This window comes from Diadema antillarum, unplaced genomic scaffold (genome assembly GCF_040938485.1).
Source record: "Diadema antillarum isolate AM-2024a unplaced genomic scaffold, OU_Dant_1.0 seq00000016_RagTag, whole genome shotgun sequence".
In the NCBI taxonomy this organism is placed as follows: domain Eukaryota; kingdom Metazoa; phylum Echinodermata; class Echinoidea; order Diadematoida; family Diadematidae; genus Diadema; species Diadema antillarum.
The window spans coordinates 811,932-828,291 of record NW_027271136.1 but is presented as its reverse complement, the minus strand read 5'-3'; the positions used below and the strand labels follow the sequence as shown (position 1 = coordinate 828,291).

General features: G+C 40.2%; 1 protein-coding gene across 1 annotated transcript in view; it reads right to left on the bottom strand.

The window, feature by feature from the left end:
* LOC139725150 (fatty acid synthase-like) overlaps positions 1-13,672 on the bottom strand; it is a 34,138-nt gene extending 20,466 nt beyond the window's left edge. Inside the window, exons 1-6 of the mRNA XM_071636240.1 lie at positions 13,371-13,672; positions 4,545-4,741; positions 3,911-4,063; positions 2,704-2,877; positions 1,114-1,314; positions 318-440 (exon numbers count right to left, since the gene is read on the bottom strand). Of these exons, the coding sequence (XP_071492341.1) occupies positions 318-440; positions 1,114-1,314; positions 2,704-2,877; positions 3,911-4,063; positions 4,545-4,686 (793 nt within the window). The 5' untranslated portion in view covers positions 4,687-4,741; positions 13,371-13,672. The remainder of the gene's footprint in view (positions 1-317; positions 441-1,113; positions 1,315-2,703; positions 2,878-3,910; positions 4,064-4,544; positions 4,742-13,370) is intronic.
* Between the last annotated feature and the right edge of the window lie 2,688 nt (positions 13,673-16,360).

The window sequence follows — 16,360 nt, the reverse complement described above, 5'->3', positions numbered from 1 at the left end:
ATTTTGTAAAAATGCAACTCGATGAGGCCCTACATCCATACTGTATGGATTCCCTGGTTCCTGTACCACTTTTTGAGATTTTTTGGTGAACGAACATTGTACAATTTCTACAAGAATTGATTGTGAGTTTTGGTATTTTAAGATAAAAATAACCAAGTATGTAGGAGTATATATTACACACTATGTTTTGAAATTTGAAGTGATGTCTTAAAAATTTTTTTTCTGAAATATCTCCATTATAACATGTAAAATACGGGGAAACGGAAGAAAACAAAGCAAAGAGATTTTGATCACGAGCTGCTGAGAAGGATCCTTACCTTGCTCTTTGTAGCCGTCTGTATTAGTTCCAGAATGAACTAGAGTTCCATAGGATCTCTTGCAGACAGATTTCCTCGTGATGTACAGAGCTACAATGCCTTCAGATCGGCAATAGCCATTAGCTGCAGAGAACAATGGAAAATGTATGGTATAGTATGAGATATTGTTAACTTCTTTCAGGGTTCGTTGATGAAAAAAAAAGGATTATAAAACATCTAATTGAAATGTCTGATGCTTTTAACTAAAGCAAACGCAATTAGATGTCATTACCTTTCAGCTGTAAATTTGTGGAGAATACCACAGTTGAAAATTTTCATTTTCAAACGAACACTTTTTCCAATAATGGAGTAAAATGTTGAAATATAAATAAAAATCAGCGGACAAAACAATAAACGTTTCTGACTGGTCAAATCCACTCTTGCGCTGTTCTGAAATTGATAATATACCACAAAATGGTATGCAACAACAACTTTTGCACTCGTATTTCACGAATTGTGGATGGTGTAGTTTGGTGAGTAAATTTACCAACATTCAGTCCACCATGGTATTATAACACATAAAAACATTTTCATCATTTTTATTCAAACTAAACCTTGAAATATATAGATTTACAAACTCAATTTTTTTTTAGATGTATTTATCAATTCATCATCATATGGCCTCCATAGGATAATAAATGTACTTGGTATTTTCAAAAGAAATAGGTGTTTATTTTCGGTACATCCCTCCCCCACAAAAAAAAAAAGAATCATTCACTCCATATTTTACACAAAATCATACACATTGCTTTCCTACCAGAGCTGTCAAAGGACTTTGACTGTCCGTCTGGCGAGAGGACGCCAAGTCGCCAGAACTGCAGGGAGCTCTGTGGTTTGACCAGGAGGTTGCTGGCGCCCACGATGGCTGCCTCGCAGTCTCCCCTCCTCATGTCCTGGATGGCATTGTGCAGAGCCATGAAGCCAGAGGAGCAGGCTGTGTCCACAGAGTAGCTGGGTCCTGTCCCGGGAGAAAAGATTTCATTACATCAGTCATCAGTTTTGATCATGACAATGATATCTGAAAAAATAGTGAAAATGATAATGATGTTGATGATCATCATCACCATAACAATAGTGATGATGAAAATAATGGTAATGATGATGATAATAATAATACTTTTATTATCATCATAGGCCTATTGCAAGGATTGGTGAATCCCGTAATACATTATGGCTATAGAGCACGTGCTCTGAGTAGAGGAAGGGACCTCTCTGTATTACCTTTGCATATCATATCGGGCAATTAACCCCCGAGGACAATTTATATTACCCCCCCCCCCCCGGACAATTACCCCCAGCTAACTGCTGGTTAGTGATAAAGTTAGAGTAAAGATTAAGGTTATAAGGGTTATATAGGTTTAGGGTTAGGATTTGGGTTCAGGGTTAGGATTAGGTTCAGGATTAGGATTAGGGTTAGGGTTAGGGTCAGGGGAAGGGGAAGGGGAAGGGGAAGAGTCTGGGGTAATTGTCAAGGGGGTAATTTCAATCACATACACACAGTACAACCCATCCCCAGATCCAACTGCATGCCACTCGGTTTCTCACACACCTCCTAACATTATCATTGTCACTGCTATATCATTTTTATCAGTGCTATTATTCTTATTAAGAGTGAATGACCATGAATAAACAACAAAATCAATCAATACAACACGTGTACTACTAAATTCCTACCATCACTATATACTGCAGCTAACATATGGCGACCTCTTTGTGTTTCTCTCAGAGGACAGTGAACATTATTTATTGTTATTAATTAATGATATATCTGTTAAACGAACGACACAAACGTTTACCTCCATTATTGTCTTATTCAGTCTCATATCACATCTGTTCCTGGTCTCGACTTCAAGAACAATTCACAAACTTAGTCTGCCATTGTGTGCAATCTGACTGTACTCGAACTATCACTGACCTTTACCCTGTCTAGACAGACAAGGTGAACACACTATATATAACCCTTGCGAAGTTTTCGGTGAGCAAGAAACTCCTCCATCGTAAAGAACAGACAAGGTCTCACATTATTTTTGGTGGCCAATGTGGTCATTTGGTAGCATTACAAGCTATTAAGTTTGTATGGTATTACAACTACTTTTTCACTCCTTAGAAGCAAGTATAATCTGCAACAATAGCTTGCGCACATGATGAATAACATCTTACCAATCATCTTACACTCAAATGTTTTTCATAGAAGCCCCAGTCTTCAAAATATGGAGCAGAATTTGCCAAAATTAGCTTGGGTAGTGGCAATTTGCGAAGGAATTTTTACATTTGTTTTGTTTTGTTTTGTTTTGTTTTGTTTTTTCTTTCATTTTGTCATTATTTTGTAAGTGTGACAACTCCTTACCTCTGAAATCGAATGAGTAGGATAATCTGTTTGCGAGCATGGCACGGTTCGTCCCCGTGACACTGTACCCGATAAGGGTCTCCGGATCACTGCCGAAGGATTCGGCTGCGTCCGCCACGCTGCAGCCAATGTAGACACCCGTCTTGGTACCACGTATGGTCTGCGGGTCGATGCCTGCCAAAGTGAAAAGATATATCATGCTAAAACTACCAAATTTACACACTATCTCTGTCACAAAAGAAATGTTATACTTTTTTTTTCAGCTCTCTCTCTCTTGGTTCTTGCAAATGGTAAACAAGGCATTGCTACACTCCTTTGCACTTTCCTCCTTTTTTTATAAGTTATTATGTGTATTTTGCTTCATTCATCAACTGTATGGGTATGCATCTCAGGGATAATATCATCATGTGTGAACAGTAGATCAATCTGCCAGCTGAAGACGAGTAGTCCACGTAAAACAAGTGCAAGAACTATAAGTATTGATCACTTCTTTTACTTGGGTTGAATATAAAAGTACTCAAACTTCACACTGACAATAGCCAGTGTTGCATAATTATGTGACTTTTCACAGTTAAATCAGTGTGTATATAACTAACACTTGTAATAGATTTTGCTATATTAGACTGCCTTTTTCTACCGAGAAAGGACAATATGTATCTAAAGTCTAATGGTAAAGAATGCATTATTGAAACTGATGGACAAATTGCCCTTCATAGATATAAATAAAAGGACGTAAATAAACACCGATTTCTTTAACAGTGCTTAGAGATTTTCACGGCTATCATTTTACACTAAACACTGAATAATCGGTGTTTATTTGCGTCGATGAAGGGCAAACATTATGGTTAATCAGGTGCAATAAAACGACTCTTTGCTAGAATTATCAATTAATTTGAATAAAAAATCTTGCATTTCTTAAATCTCACTTTGTCTGGACAGTGGTTGCCAATGAAATAAAGTTGCAATTTCATTCACTTTGAAACGTCATGTTTCTCCATCTTAGTCAACTCTTAATGACTTAACAATTGCTACTTGAAATCAATAAAGACATTTATATTCAACAAAAATTTCCCGGACAAACATTGCGATCAGATCTCATGATTTATATCTTTGCCGTCAATTGAATCACAGAATGTCTTAGATCGGTGACAGCTCTATTGTCAACCATTGTTTGAATCGTTTTGGCAGCTCAGCCAGCATGACCCACCTCCGTCTACGATGGCCTCGTAAGCAACTTCCAGCAGAATCCGGAGCTGCGGGTCCATTGTGTTGGCCTGCTTGGCGTGCACCCCGAAGAACGTGGCGTCAAAACGTGAGAGATCTTTCAGCTTGCCATTGCGAGGCGGCAACCCAAACAGACCTTTGGATAGATGAGGTAAGGAAACTCAAATGTTGTGAACGTCACCATTATTTTATATCGTTAATCTCATGCTGAATTACCCTTAAAACTCTTGCACATAATCCACATACCATGTAGCATGTTACTACCGTGAAAAAATGCATACAGAAATATGAGAAGTTTCGTGAAATGGGATCTATTCCTCTATTCGAAAAAAAACAACAACACTTGGACAAAATGTTGAAAAGGGCGTTTATACATTCTGAAGTAGTTTCTTTCATACACAAAACTTGTAATATTCAAACTAAGTTGCACTATAAACAGAAAATTGAGGTTACAAAAATGATTAAATTATTATGTTATTTTCATCATTATAATAATTATCATTATTATCTATTATCATTATTATTATCTTTATCATATTGTCGTTTTACGATTATTGTTACTAGTTGCAATCATTTCATAACATGCACCTATAGGCATTGTTATAGGGTCACATTACCTGGCTCCCATCTCCTGTCGTCAATGGTAACGAGATTGTCTTTGTCGAGAAGATGCTGAAAGAATTCCTCCAGGTTCTCCGACTCTGGCAGTCTTCCCGAGATGCCGCTGATGACAATCTCGTCTTGGTCCAGCACGCCCATGATGCTGCAGGGAAAGGCACTACGGGCCTCAGCAAAAATCTTTCAAGAAGCTGCCCTGGAAAGATGAATCATCAACATCAAGGATGTGCTTAAAGGAAACGATTCATCTGCGATAGCTAAGATTGTATGGGACGGCCTTGGAAAATGAGAAATTAAATGATTTAGTTAAAAAAAATATAAGTATTTTCATAATATACTAGGTAAATACTAATTCATTCCTTTGAAGTTACTTTTTTTTTCACTGCGCATGATGAGCTACAAGAATACATATCTTATATACAACAGGAATTTCACGGAGTATTTTCTGTTTTGCTATGAGAAATGTGGCCAAATCTATTATGATAGCGAAGTATTACATACATATCAAATTATTTGATGAAATGAAAAAGAATATGTTTTTAATGAATCACGTGATATATATCAGGGGCGTCACCAGCCAAGGGGGGTGCGTTTTGACACTAAATGTTTACGAGATTTTTTGGACAGACATTTGGAATATAGGAAGCTCTCAATCCCTAGACTTTTACTGTTTTTTGAGGGAAACCAAGCCGGGAAGGGGCACCGGCGCAGCTAGGATTTCATCTTGGGGGGGTTAGTATGCGAGGGAGCGAGCAAGGGTGGGGGAGGGTGTGGAAGTGCCGGAGGGGGTTGTACCCCCTATAAATGGATTCTGGAGTGACGGTGTGAAACGACATTACTGGCAGCGATATCAGGAGAATGGCATAACGACTACATGCGAGCGAGGGGAGCGAGCGAGCTTGAAAATTTTGACATTTTACAGTCCAAAAACTGCCGTTTTATAGCCATATTTCATTGCTTTGTAAATTAAGGGGGGGGGCGCACCGGGCGCAACTGCTGGGAATTACTGGCAGCAACATCAGGTGAATGGCATAATAATTAAATGCGAGCGAGCGAAGAGAGCGAGCTTGAAAAATTTGACATTTTACAGTCCAAAAACTGCCATTTGGAGCCATACTTTTTCGCTTTGGAAATAAAGGAGGGGTGGGGGCGCAACGGGCGCAACTGCCGGTAATTACTGGCAGCAACATCAGGAGAATTGCATAGCAATTAAATGCGAGCAAGCGAGCGAGCGAGCTTGAAAATTTTGACATTTTACAGTCCCAAAACTGCCATTTGTAGCCATATTCATTTGCTTTGGAAATTAAGGGGGGCACACCGGGCGCAACTGCTGGCAATTACTGGCAGCAACATCAGGTGAATGGCATAGCAATTAAATGCGAGCGAGCGAAGAGAGCGAGCTTGAAAAATTTGACATTTTACAGTCCAAAAACTGCCATTTGGAGCCATATTTTTTCGCTTTGGAAATAAAGGAGGGGTGGGGGCGCAACGGGCGCAACTGCCGGTAATTACTAGCAGAAACATCAGGAGAATTGCATAACAATTAAATGCGAGCGAACGAGCGAGCGAGCTTGAAAATTTTGACATTTTACAGTCCCAAAACTGCCATTTGTAGCCATATCTTTTTGCTTTGGAAATTAAGGGGGGCACACCGGGCGCAACTGCTGGCAATTACTGGCAGCAACATCAGGTGAATGGCATAACAATTAAATGCGAGCGAGCGAAGAGAGCGAGCTTGAAAATTTTGACATTTTACAGTCCAAAAACTGCCATTTGGAGCCATATTTTTTCGCTTTGGAAATAAAGGAGGGGGGGGGGGCGCACCGGGCGCAACTGCCGGCAATTACTGGCAGCAACATCAGGTGAATGGCATAACAATTAAATGCGAGCGAGCGAAGAGAGCGAGCTTGAAAATTTTGACATTTTACAGTCCAAAAAATGCCATTAGGAGCCATATTTTTCGCTTTGGAAATAAAGGAGGGGGGGGGGGTGCGCACCGTGCGCAACTGCCGGCAGTTACTGGCAGCAACATCAGGAGAATTGCGTAACAATTAAATGCGATAGAGCGAGCGAGCGAGCTTGAAAATTTTGACATTTTACAGTAAAAAACAAACAAACTTCCGTTTGTATAGCTATATTTCTACGCTTTAGAATCTAAGGGGGCGCATAGGGCGCAACTGCTGGCAAATACTGGCAGCAATATCAGGAGAGCATAATGATTACATTCGAGCGAGCGGAACGAGCGAGCTTGAAAATTTTACATTTTACAGTCCAAAAACTGCCGTTCTTAGAAATATTTTTTCGCTTTGGAAATTAAGGGGGAGGGGCACCGGGCGGAACTGCTGGCAATTACTGGCAGCAACATCAGGTGTATTGCATAAAGATTAAATGCGAGCGAACGGAGCGAGCGAGCTTGAAACTGTTGACATCATCTTTTACAGTCCCCAAACTGCCGTTTGTATAGCTATGTTTTTTCGCTTTGGAAATGAAGGGGGGGGGGGGCGCACCAGGCGCAACTGCCGGCAATTACTGGCAGCAACTTCGGAGAATGGCATTACGACTAAATGCGAGCGAGAGGAGCGAGCGAGTTTGAAAATTTTGACATTTTACTGTCCAAAAACTGCCGTTTGCAGCTATTTTATTTTTTATTTTTCGCTTTGGAAATTAAAGGTGTGTGTGTGGGGGGGGGGGGGGGCGCCCGGTGCGCCCCTCCCCCTGGATCCGCCACTGGTAGTCCAGGGTGTGGGTTTATGTTCATGACTGGGGGAGGTATGACCAGCGAGGTGGCGTCGAAGTGATCAAGCGGGGAAAGGATGTCCAAAATCTGCACTTTAGAGCATCCCCTAAACTAATTGTGCGTGTTTGTTTGTGTGTGTGTGTTATATACATGGAAAAGTTAGGAATTAGCCCAGGTCAAGTCTTTTTATTGGCAATGCAAGACATTTTCATATAGACTAGTATGTAAAGCAACACTGCAAAATGCAATGATCTAGCTTTGATAAAACGAAGCGTAAGGTACAAAGGTGTACATTCTACATCACATTGCGCAACATTGTAGCGACTCTTCGTTCGGATGTACTGAGTACACTGCGCACATCCTGCTTATACGCAGAATGCCAACCAGGAATCACAATCTTTTGTCGGGTCCGGGCTTTTTAAACAATGTTTCACACTATATACCTGTTTAATTATGGTTAAAAGAAATCATAGAAAAATATCTTATTTCTGGATCACCCTTTCATTCAAAAGCAGTTTACTAACACTTGAACTACTATTTCGGTAAATCTTTTTTTTTTTTTTTTTTTTTTTTTTTTTTACCAGCGGATTGGGAGGGGGGCGCACCCTCCCCCCCCCCCCCCTCCGTAGTTACGCCACTGCTTTTGGGTGAAATAATTGGACAGGTTTCTTGATTCTAACAAAAAAGCAAGAAAATCTTTTCATCGCGGGAATTATGATTATGTGGGGTGGGGCAAATGGTGCGCTTGCCTTCCAATATTTTTATGGGGGCAACAATTTTTTGTTTTCTTTCAAAAGCAAGAAAATCTTCTCATTTCGGGAATTATTAAATATGGGGGGGGGGCAAAACTAAAATATGTTTGCCCCTCCATTTTTTTTCTTTTTTTTAATGAGGCTAAGGCTCGCTCTTGGGCTGGCAATATGGATTGGTCAGAAGTAACGTACATAGACCCTATATACTTGTAAGTAGCACACGTACATGCAAACGTCAAAGTGGTCCGTATCGTACGGATGTACAGTACATCGATAAATAGTAAACACTGTAGAATACTAATAGATATGTATAAAATCAGTGCTGCCAGAACCAGGGGTGCGAATTGTTTTTACCGACGATTTTCTTGTGTGTGTGTGTGTGTGTGTGTGTGTGTGTGTGTGTGTGTGTGTGTGTGTGTGTCCCTGGTGCAAAATATGAAAAAAAAAATAGAAAAGAATAATTATTTAGCGTCCGGCGTTGAGGTCGCTCGCAGACTGTTTTTTTTTTTTGTTTTTTTTTTAGGATCTGAAGGGGGGTGCGTTCGCACCCAACTCACCCCCCCCCCCCCCTGGTGACGCCCATGTATATATATATATATATATATATATATCACATTACTGTTCAAGAACTACTCTGAAAGAAGAAATATATGGACTCTGTTGCACACTACAGAACAGAGAAAATTTGCTTTATAAAGAAAATTAAATTACTACACTCCTTCGGCTGGATGTTTGTTTTTTAGCACTATTGATGATAACAAAGTATAGATAGATACATTGCATTTGTATATCATATTAATTTAACTTAACTTTTATTAGCAATCATGTTGATGTATCTTGGTGCATTTAAAGTTTCGGCGTTCAGAGTTTTATAAAAATGAGAATGAGAAAGAGAATGAGTTTATTACTGACTGCCGTGCGCACACTTCGCTATTTTTTGGCGGATCAACAGGCAGTGATCTATACAGGAAATGAGATAGCCTGGTGGCGGCAAGAATACCTTTTGTCCACTACGATTTGTCGGCCTAAATCGATCAGCCGACCGACCAACTGATCTTTGAGATCTAAGCTATCCGATTCATATTCCATTGACCGGCAGATTTCGACATTCAATAATTGGTAATTGGATTGGAGGCGAGACAGTTTACTTGGGGGGGGGGAGGGGGATGAAGTGAGAGAGGGAATATTTTTCATCTAAAAATCTAAATTCGCTGTGATATTTTCTGAGAATTGGAAGCAGATTTGTACATGTCACCTTCATTATTTTGATGTAAGTGCACACTGATTAACAGGACATGTTTTGTGTGTGTGTGCGTGTGTATTTCTTACTTGATATAAAATATGTTCTGTTTTGTGAAGAATTGAGAAGTGAAATAACAATGATCAATATGAAAAGAGACTACAATCCCCTTAGGTGTGGCGTTACTCAGTTGCTTTGAAATCTTGCTCTGCAGTGGAACCAGTCATCTTAAAATATATCTACACAGGGGTATCATGATCTTATCTGCCAAGGGTATAAGGGGTCTTCGGTATTAGTAGACTTTTTTTACTGTTCTTCCAGAATGCCCGGGCATTAGACCTATTATTATCGAAGTATTGCCAGGTACCCATTTCTAAACCTGGGTATAGAGAGGAACATCGTGGGTGGTTAATAAGAACAGAGAGGTGTTCCCACCTCCCTGGTAAGACATTCATATGCACGGATTTATTAAGCGCTTGACTTGACCGGATTCGAACTCGGGACCTCCATTCTAAAGGCAAGAGTCTTACCAACTATTTACTATAGTGACCGCAGTGCCCCCATTGCCAGAGCAATATGATTATCAACACAAAAGATGTTAATATGACTCAAAGATAAGAAGCAGTGTTGCTTCCATTAAGCAGAAAAAGTAACTGCAATGAAAATAAGCTGCGTAACCATTGTATTTAAAGAGGGTAGGTCAATTTGGTGGACCCCTGTGCAGGTGACAGGCACGAGTAAATGCGGCAATACAATGTATTTACTGATGGTGGCGGTGGCGATGGATATGTTTGCTTATCATAGAAACTCGTCTATTACATACAGAGTCATAAACATAGTTATATGGCCACCATTATATTATTTGGGAGCGCACCGATCGGTATCCACCTCCCAATGACAACCCTTCTGAAGACGACGGATGGTGAAACTGACCGCCATCCCCATCCCCAACCCCTAACCCCCCAATCCGGTAAACTGCACAATTTGTTAGGCAAGGTGGCTGGTTGAATGCTTGTGTATGCTGCGGTGTCGGGTGATATGCTAGTGTTGCAATAGGGTGATTGAATTTAGGTGTCAGCATATAGCATCGCATGTTTTGTTCCAAAATAATAGACCTCTTGACACATAACTATATAAATTGCAGTCGCAACCAGAAACAAAGTAGGGCTAAAATACTCAATAACAGCACTCACGGGGCGGGACCCTTGAGCCGCGAGCCGCGCTTCTCGACCTAATCTCACCCGAGGCCCACTTTGGCTCCTAGAAAGTTTCTTCAGTCCCTATAGTTACATGTGTAGATAGAATTCAAATCTTTTTGGTTCTTTTTTCTTCAGTTTGGAAGGACATCGCGAGAGTTTCGCGGGCCAAGGGATGAGAAGCATGCATGAGGCATATTCACAAGTCTGGGCGAATACTCCGAATACTAGTACTAGTAGCTTATACAGCTGTGCATATATGGATGCACGGCGCATCACGCTAGAAGATTGCACTCCATCCCACCACTATCCATCCATCGTTTGTATACGTGCGCCCACCTGTATACTGTTCACTGTGCCTTGTACTTGTCCAGGCGAAGATGCGCTTTGTAGGTGGGATGCCCACAAGCTACGTGGTCGCTTGTCTGCCGATCTTTCGTGCTCTGCGCACGCAATACTGATCACACAGGAATTATCAGAGCATGGTTGAAATTGATATATGATCAATCATAATAATTCGCATCCTCGAAGCTCGCTCTTGAATGTAGCAATAACTAATTGATAACAAGTTGGTATATCTATCCTGAAGTGTGCCTCCTTCAGCCGACGGCAGAATACAGATGCAGCGCTGCTTCCCAGCAAGCTCTAGGAAAGGTCAATGTATGCGCACCTCCAGGCGTGTACACAGTGACCGGGAGGAGGCGTGTAGGAGCAAGGAGGTTTTGCCTTGTACCTCCTTGGTAGGAGTTGAGTCGAGGATGAAAGTGAAAGAGGGTAAGCCAGGTATTGAGAGCTTATATCCCATCACGATCATTTTGATTCATGGTTCATATTGTAAATACCATATCCAGAGCTCATGCCTTTGTGTAATGTGTCTTTGCTTTTAATGTTTTATCTTCTTCACAGAAAAAAAAATCCTACATTTATGCACAGCCATTCCCATCCTTTATGAAACCCTTTTCTCACACTCCAAGCAAGTGCTTTCTATCAATTACGCAGTTCTGTATCTCCTCTCACTCTTTCTCTCTCTCTCTCTCTCTCTCCCTTGATCTGTCAACCTATCCATCAATAAATATACAAGCCGGTATATGTATATTTTTTGTAAGTATGACTGTATGTGTATAATAATTGATTTATGTATAATGTATGTATGTATGTATGTATGTATGTATGTATGTGTCTACATGTATCCATCTATCAATCTGTGGAAAAATGAGCAAATGTGTTTGTTTACAACTATCTATCTATCTATCTATCTACCATTGAAACATTTAAAAAGCTCCTGAAGTCATATCTGTTCGCATCTTGTTTTGCTTGCGCGTATATATATATATATATCTATCTCTTTCTTGTTCTTCAACCTTCTTATGTACAACTATATAATGTATGTTTATTCTCTTTGTATGTCCCTCTGCGCCTCAGAATAGGCCACTAGATCGATGGCGCATTACAAATGATGTTCTTATTATAATTGTCTATCTAACTCCAGTATCTCATGGCAGCTATTGCATCATCTGTCACTCCTTTCCTTCCATCATTCACAATAATGATTCAGTTTCACAAGCTGATGTAAACTCTTGCTCATAAATCTCACTTCCCTGCATTTACACATACTTAGTACAGTGTACTACGCCTCGTTTCTACCTTGCCAAGCGCGTATCAGCTGATTTTCAGACACGCACCGGAGGTGTGTCGATTTTCTGCGTTCTGATTGACTGCTCGTGCGACAACCGCTGGGATTAAGTGGGTGTGATGCAAACGCGCATTTTGATTGGACGATTGCGAGCAGGTCGCACTCGGAATCCACTGTCATGTCTTACGATGCGCGGGACTAGAAACACAAATACACGTGCACAAACATCCAAAAGTATACCTTGAAAACAAAGGAGAGGTTGAATGAATGAACGAATCGCACCTTCTCTAATCGTCGAATCTATGACTCACCAAGTGCAAAATTGCATTCGGTTGTGTGATCATCAATATAAAAATATGATAAAGAGGGGGCTGATGTTGGGGGGGGGGGGGGCAACTACGCGTATAAAACCTTTTTTTTTTTTTGGTATCTTCTTGAGTTGTCAATGAATAAACCAGACATCTTTATACACTTTTTCATGTGTCGATAGTCGATAGCAGATTATTCATGGACTCTGTGCCCATTTCGGATAATGTTGATGAAGACGGTAGTTCTGATTAGCGATGCTCTGAATACCGTCTGATTCGGAATGTAGAATGGTATATACAAGTCCACGTATATTTTAATATTTCAAACATCTTACCATGGATGTAGAACGCGCAAACATACACACAATCCTATCAATCTACCTCGGCGATTTCGTTGATTGAATGCTGGTACAAATACTAGTACGCGTGGAAAGTGAAACACTAGCGATAGAGCTAAAACGCTCTAAACTCGGAGAAAGTTTGGTAGCGATCCACTACAAATCAATTAAAAATGTGTGTGATCGCCGTAGATAGTGCAGTGTGACTCACTACGAGAGAGCGAACTTTGATACGCCTAGACAGTAGACCTCTATATCATGTCCTGTACATGACCGCTGGTGATTTATATTATGTAGTCATATTGTCTTTCTCCAATAGTAAGAGAATATTCTTTCTTCATGCGGGCATCTGTGTCAGTGCATGTAACTAGGCCTACGGCATGTGCAAGTCAATTGATGTCACCAAAATAATGTAGAACATTAGAACAAAATGAAACTGACCCCTGAAATATAAAAAATTATTGATTGAACGGACACATTGAATGAAAATTCACCAGTAACAATCAGCGAGAAATAGCACCTTGACCAGATTCTACAGTCAAATGCGTTGAGAGAAACAAAAAGGAGAAGAATATGAAAATGCTGACTTCTCCACGAGAGATGAAATTCCTGTTTACTCACCGAAACTCTTCGTCGAGCCGCGCAGAGCAGAGCGATGCAGCACGGAGAAGAGACAAAAGTGGCTGGTATATCATGTACTATGCGCGTTCGACGGACCCTGGTATCATCACAAAGAAAATCAGAATGAGTTCATGTTGATTAATGGTTCCGCATTGATGAAACGTTGAGAAACCTCACAGTTGTTAGCCTCTACCTGTGTTGAACCAGCTTTGTTCAACGAACAATTCGCCCAAGTCTTTCGTCTGGGGAGCCAAAAGGAGATGTGAAACGGAATCACAAGAGGTAAGAGCGTTTATACTAGCTAGCGGCTTGGAAGCCGAAAGAAATCTACATCCACATACACTGTACTTAATATTTCTCCTGTTCCGGGCAGACTCCCCCCCCCCCCCCCCCCCCCCCCTCCATTGCCTCCGCCCCCCCCCCCTTTTTTTTCCCGGGGGGGGGGGGGGCGGGAGAAGAAAGAGAGCGAGAGCGAGAAAGATATTAACATTTACAATACTGGTATTTCCAGGCATCTGACATCCTTAGTCGATGAAAATCGAAAAGGGGGTGGGGAGGGTTGAGGTTGAGAACCACATTTTCATTTCCATTGTGTTCAAAATAGGGGAACTGTTCACTGCATTTCCACGCATCATACGATGGAACACACACGACCCAACATGACCTCGCGCGACACATCCACATTGCGAGCACGTGCATCCGGCCTTCCAGCCGATGAGAGAAGGGCCAATCAAAAGCCAGAACTGTGGACGCCGCCCATCTCATTAGCATAAATAAACGACAAAAGTTTGTTGACATCGTATATTTTGCATACTATAGCGCCACACACATTCGTATGAAAGTAGAGAGGTTTGCAGAACGGATTGCAATGCTAGCGACTGTTGAGTGTGTACCGAGTTTCATGCCGCACATTCAATGTTCATTTTCCTCTCATGGCTTGAACGCTGGGATGACGTCATAATCACATTTGGCGAACTTTGCATGCTACTGCTGCGTGATTTCCACCGTGCTTTTTAGATGCTTTCCCAGCTTCCAAGGAGCAGATGGTGAAATAGCATCAATTCAGAGTGTGATCACAATCAGTTTGATCAAGGTATTATCAGTGATGACTCCTTAATTTGATTTGGGTAGTTGCTGTCGAATTCAAGTAAGACCTGATGACATGTTATCAATCATTCATATGAATTTGTATAAGTGCCGCCTATTATTGTTCTCACACGACACCTAACGTGTTGCCTCTTAATATCATTAACAACAGAGATTCCATAAATGCTTCATGAGATTCGAAAGTTAATCAAATTATATATGCTAGCTAGTATAAAGCGTAGTAATTCATGATTTCATAAAATCGCCAAATGTCTGGAAATATTTCTATAAATACGTGACTTATAACTACCCAAAACTACCAGTATTTGGACCGCACTGATAAACTGATCATTCATTTTCTATGGCCCATAACTGAGGGTGATCAGATTTAACATACTTTCATAGACAACTCGTGGAAAGAGACCACCTCACAACAGATGTCTTGTATAATTCTATACTTAGTAGTTGAGGATGGAATATTATGATTCGCGCATAGCTCCGAAGTGAATGTTGGAATATTGAGTTTGGTTTGAGGCGGTGTTGCTGCATTTATCTGCCAGATACATTCCATTCCCTATTCAGACAGATTTTTTTTTTTTTTCAGTGAGACGAGAATTATCACGCAGAAGCTTGATCAAATCGAGCATTAAATAATGAATTCAGGTGTGGAATCTTAACGTTTTATATGTTTTCACTAAGACGTACATTACTAATATTTTTCGCAACGAAAATGCTTGATCGATGACAAGCAGACAAGAGCATGATGGCATCACCTCATCACTGCTCCTTTGGTTTATACACAGAAGTATGATAAACAAAACATGATGTCTTTGGTGGATTTATCTAGCAACTACAGTCCCTTTACCCCCAGAAGTCATAGTCAGGTTATAGCAACATCTTTGTTATCTGTGTTATGGCTATGCTACTCAATATATTGCAAGTTTGCTGTTCTGTATTCAAAGGAGTATAGGAAGTGACGCGACATAAAAAAAAGGAAAACGACATGCCTATAATGGATCCTGAAGACCTTGGTCCATTGCATTGCAATGATAATTGATTATCCTCATCCAGGTATCTGTAGTCTATACCATTGCTATATATGCCTCATGGTTAACCTCATCATAATTAATCATTGTTTGTTATCTATATATAGGCCTATATTCCTGATATTCCTTGAAAGAGCGGACGTCACTCCAAAATGAGTGAAAATGAGCATTTTCACTCAAAATTCACTCCAATTTCACTCGAAATTCACTCTTTTTTGTATTCACTCTTTTTTAGAGTGAAAATTTTCACTCGATTTTTTTTAGAGAGTATATAGACCTACCTCGGAATGAATAATCATTGTGGTTTTTAGCATACTCATTATGCAGAAGTACATAGCTTTCTTATTAGCTCTTTGACTCACAATCCATAAGAGTTCCCCTTTCACAAGTGCAAATTTGTTTATGAATAGCCCTACATTGTATATTGCGATCTCTAAAAGAATCAAAAGATCAATTCTATATTGCACGATAAGAAGTGAACTTGCATGGTCGCAGTGCATATACGTGGTATTTGAAATTCTTTATCGTTATACCTGTCATTTTTTCACGTAATTATATCATAGTTTATAATAATTTTGTTGTTTTAGTCAATTATTGGTTATTCTTAAGTCTTTCTTTTCTTTTTTTTTTACTCGCAGCTTAATATATGTGTTGTATGAAGCACATTCTCATACCTGCCAAACTTTACATTATCATGGTTTATTGTATTATTTTGGATGTTTTATAAATGTTTTTAGCTTGTTTAAATAGTTAATTTTTCATGTTTTCCTTACTTGTGACAATTTTGGTGGTCCGAACGGTCCATCAAAGAAAAAAAGTTAGTGTCGAGCCTCTACAAATTAAACTTTGTTTAAACAG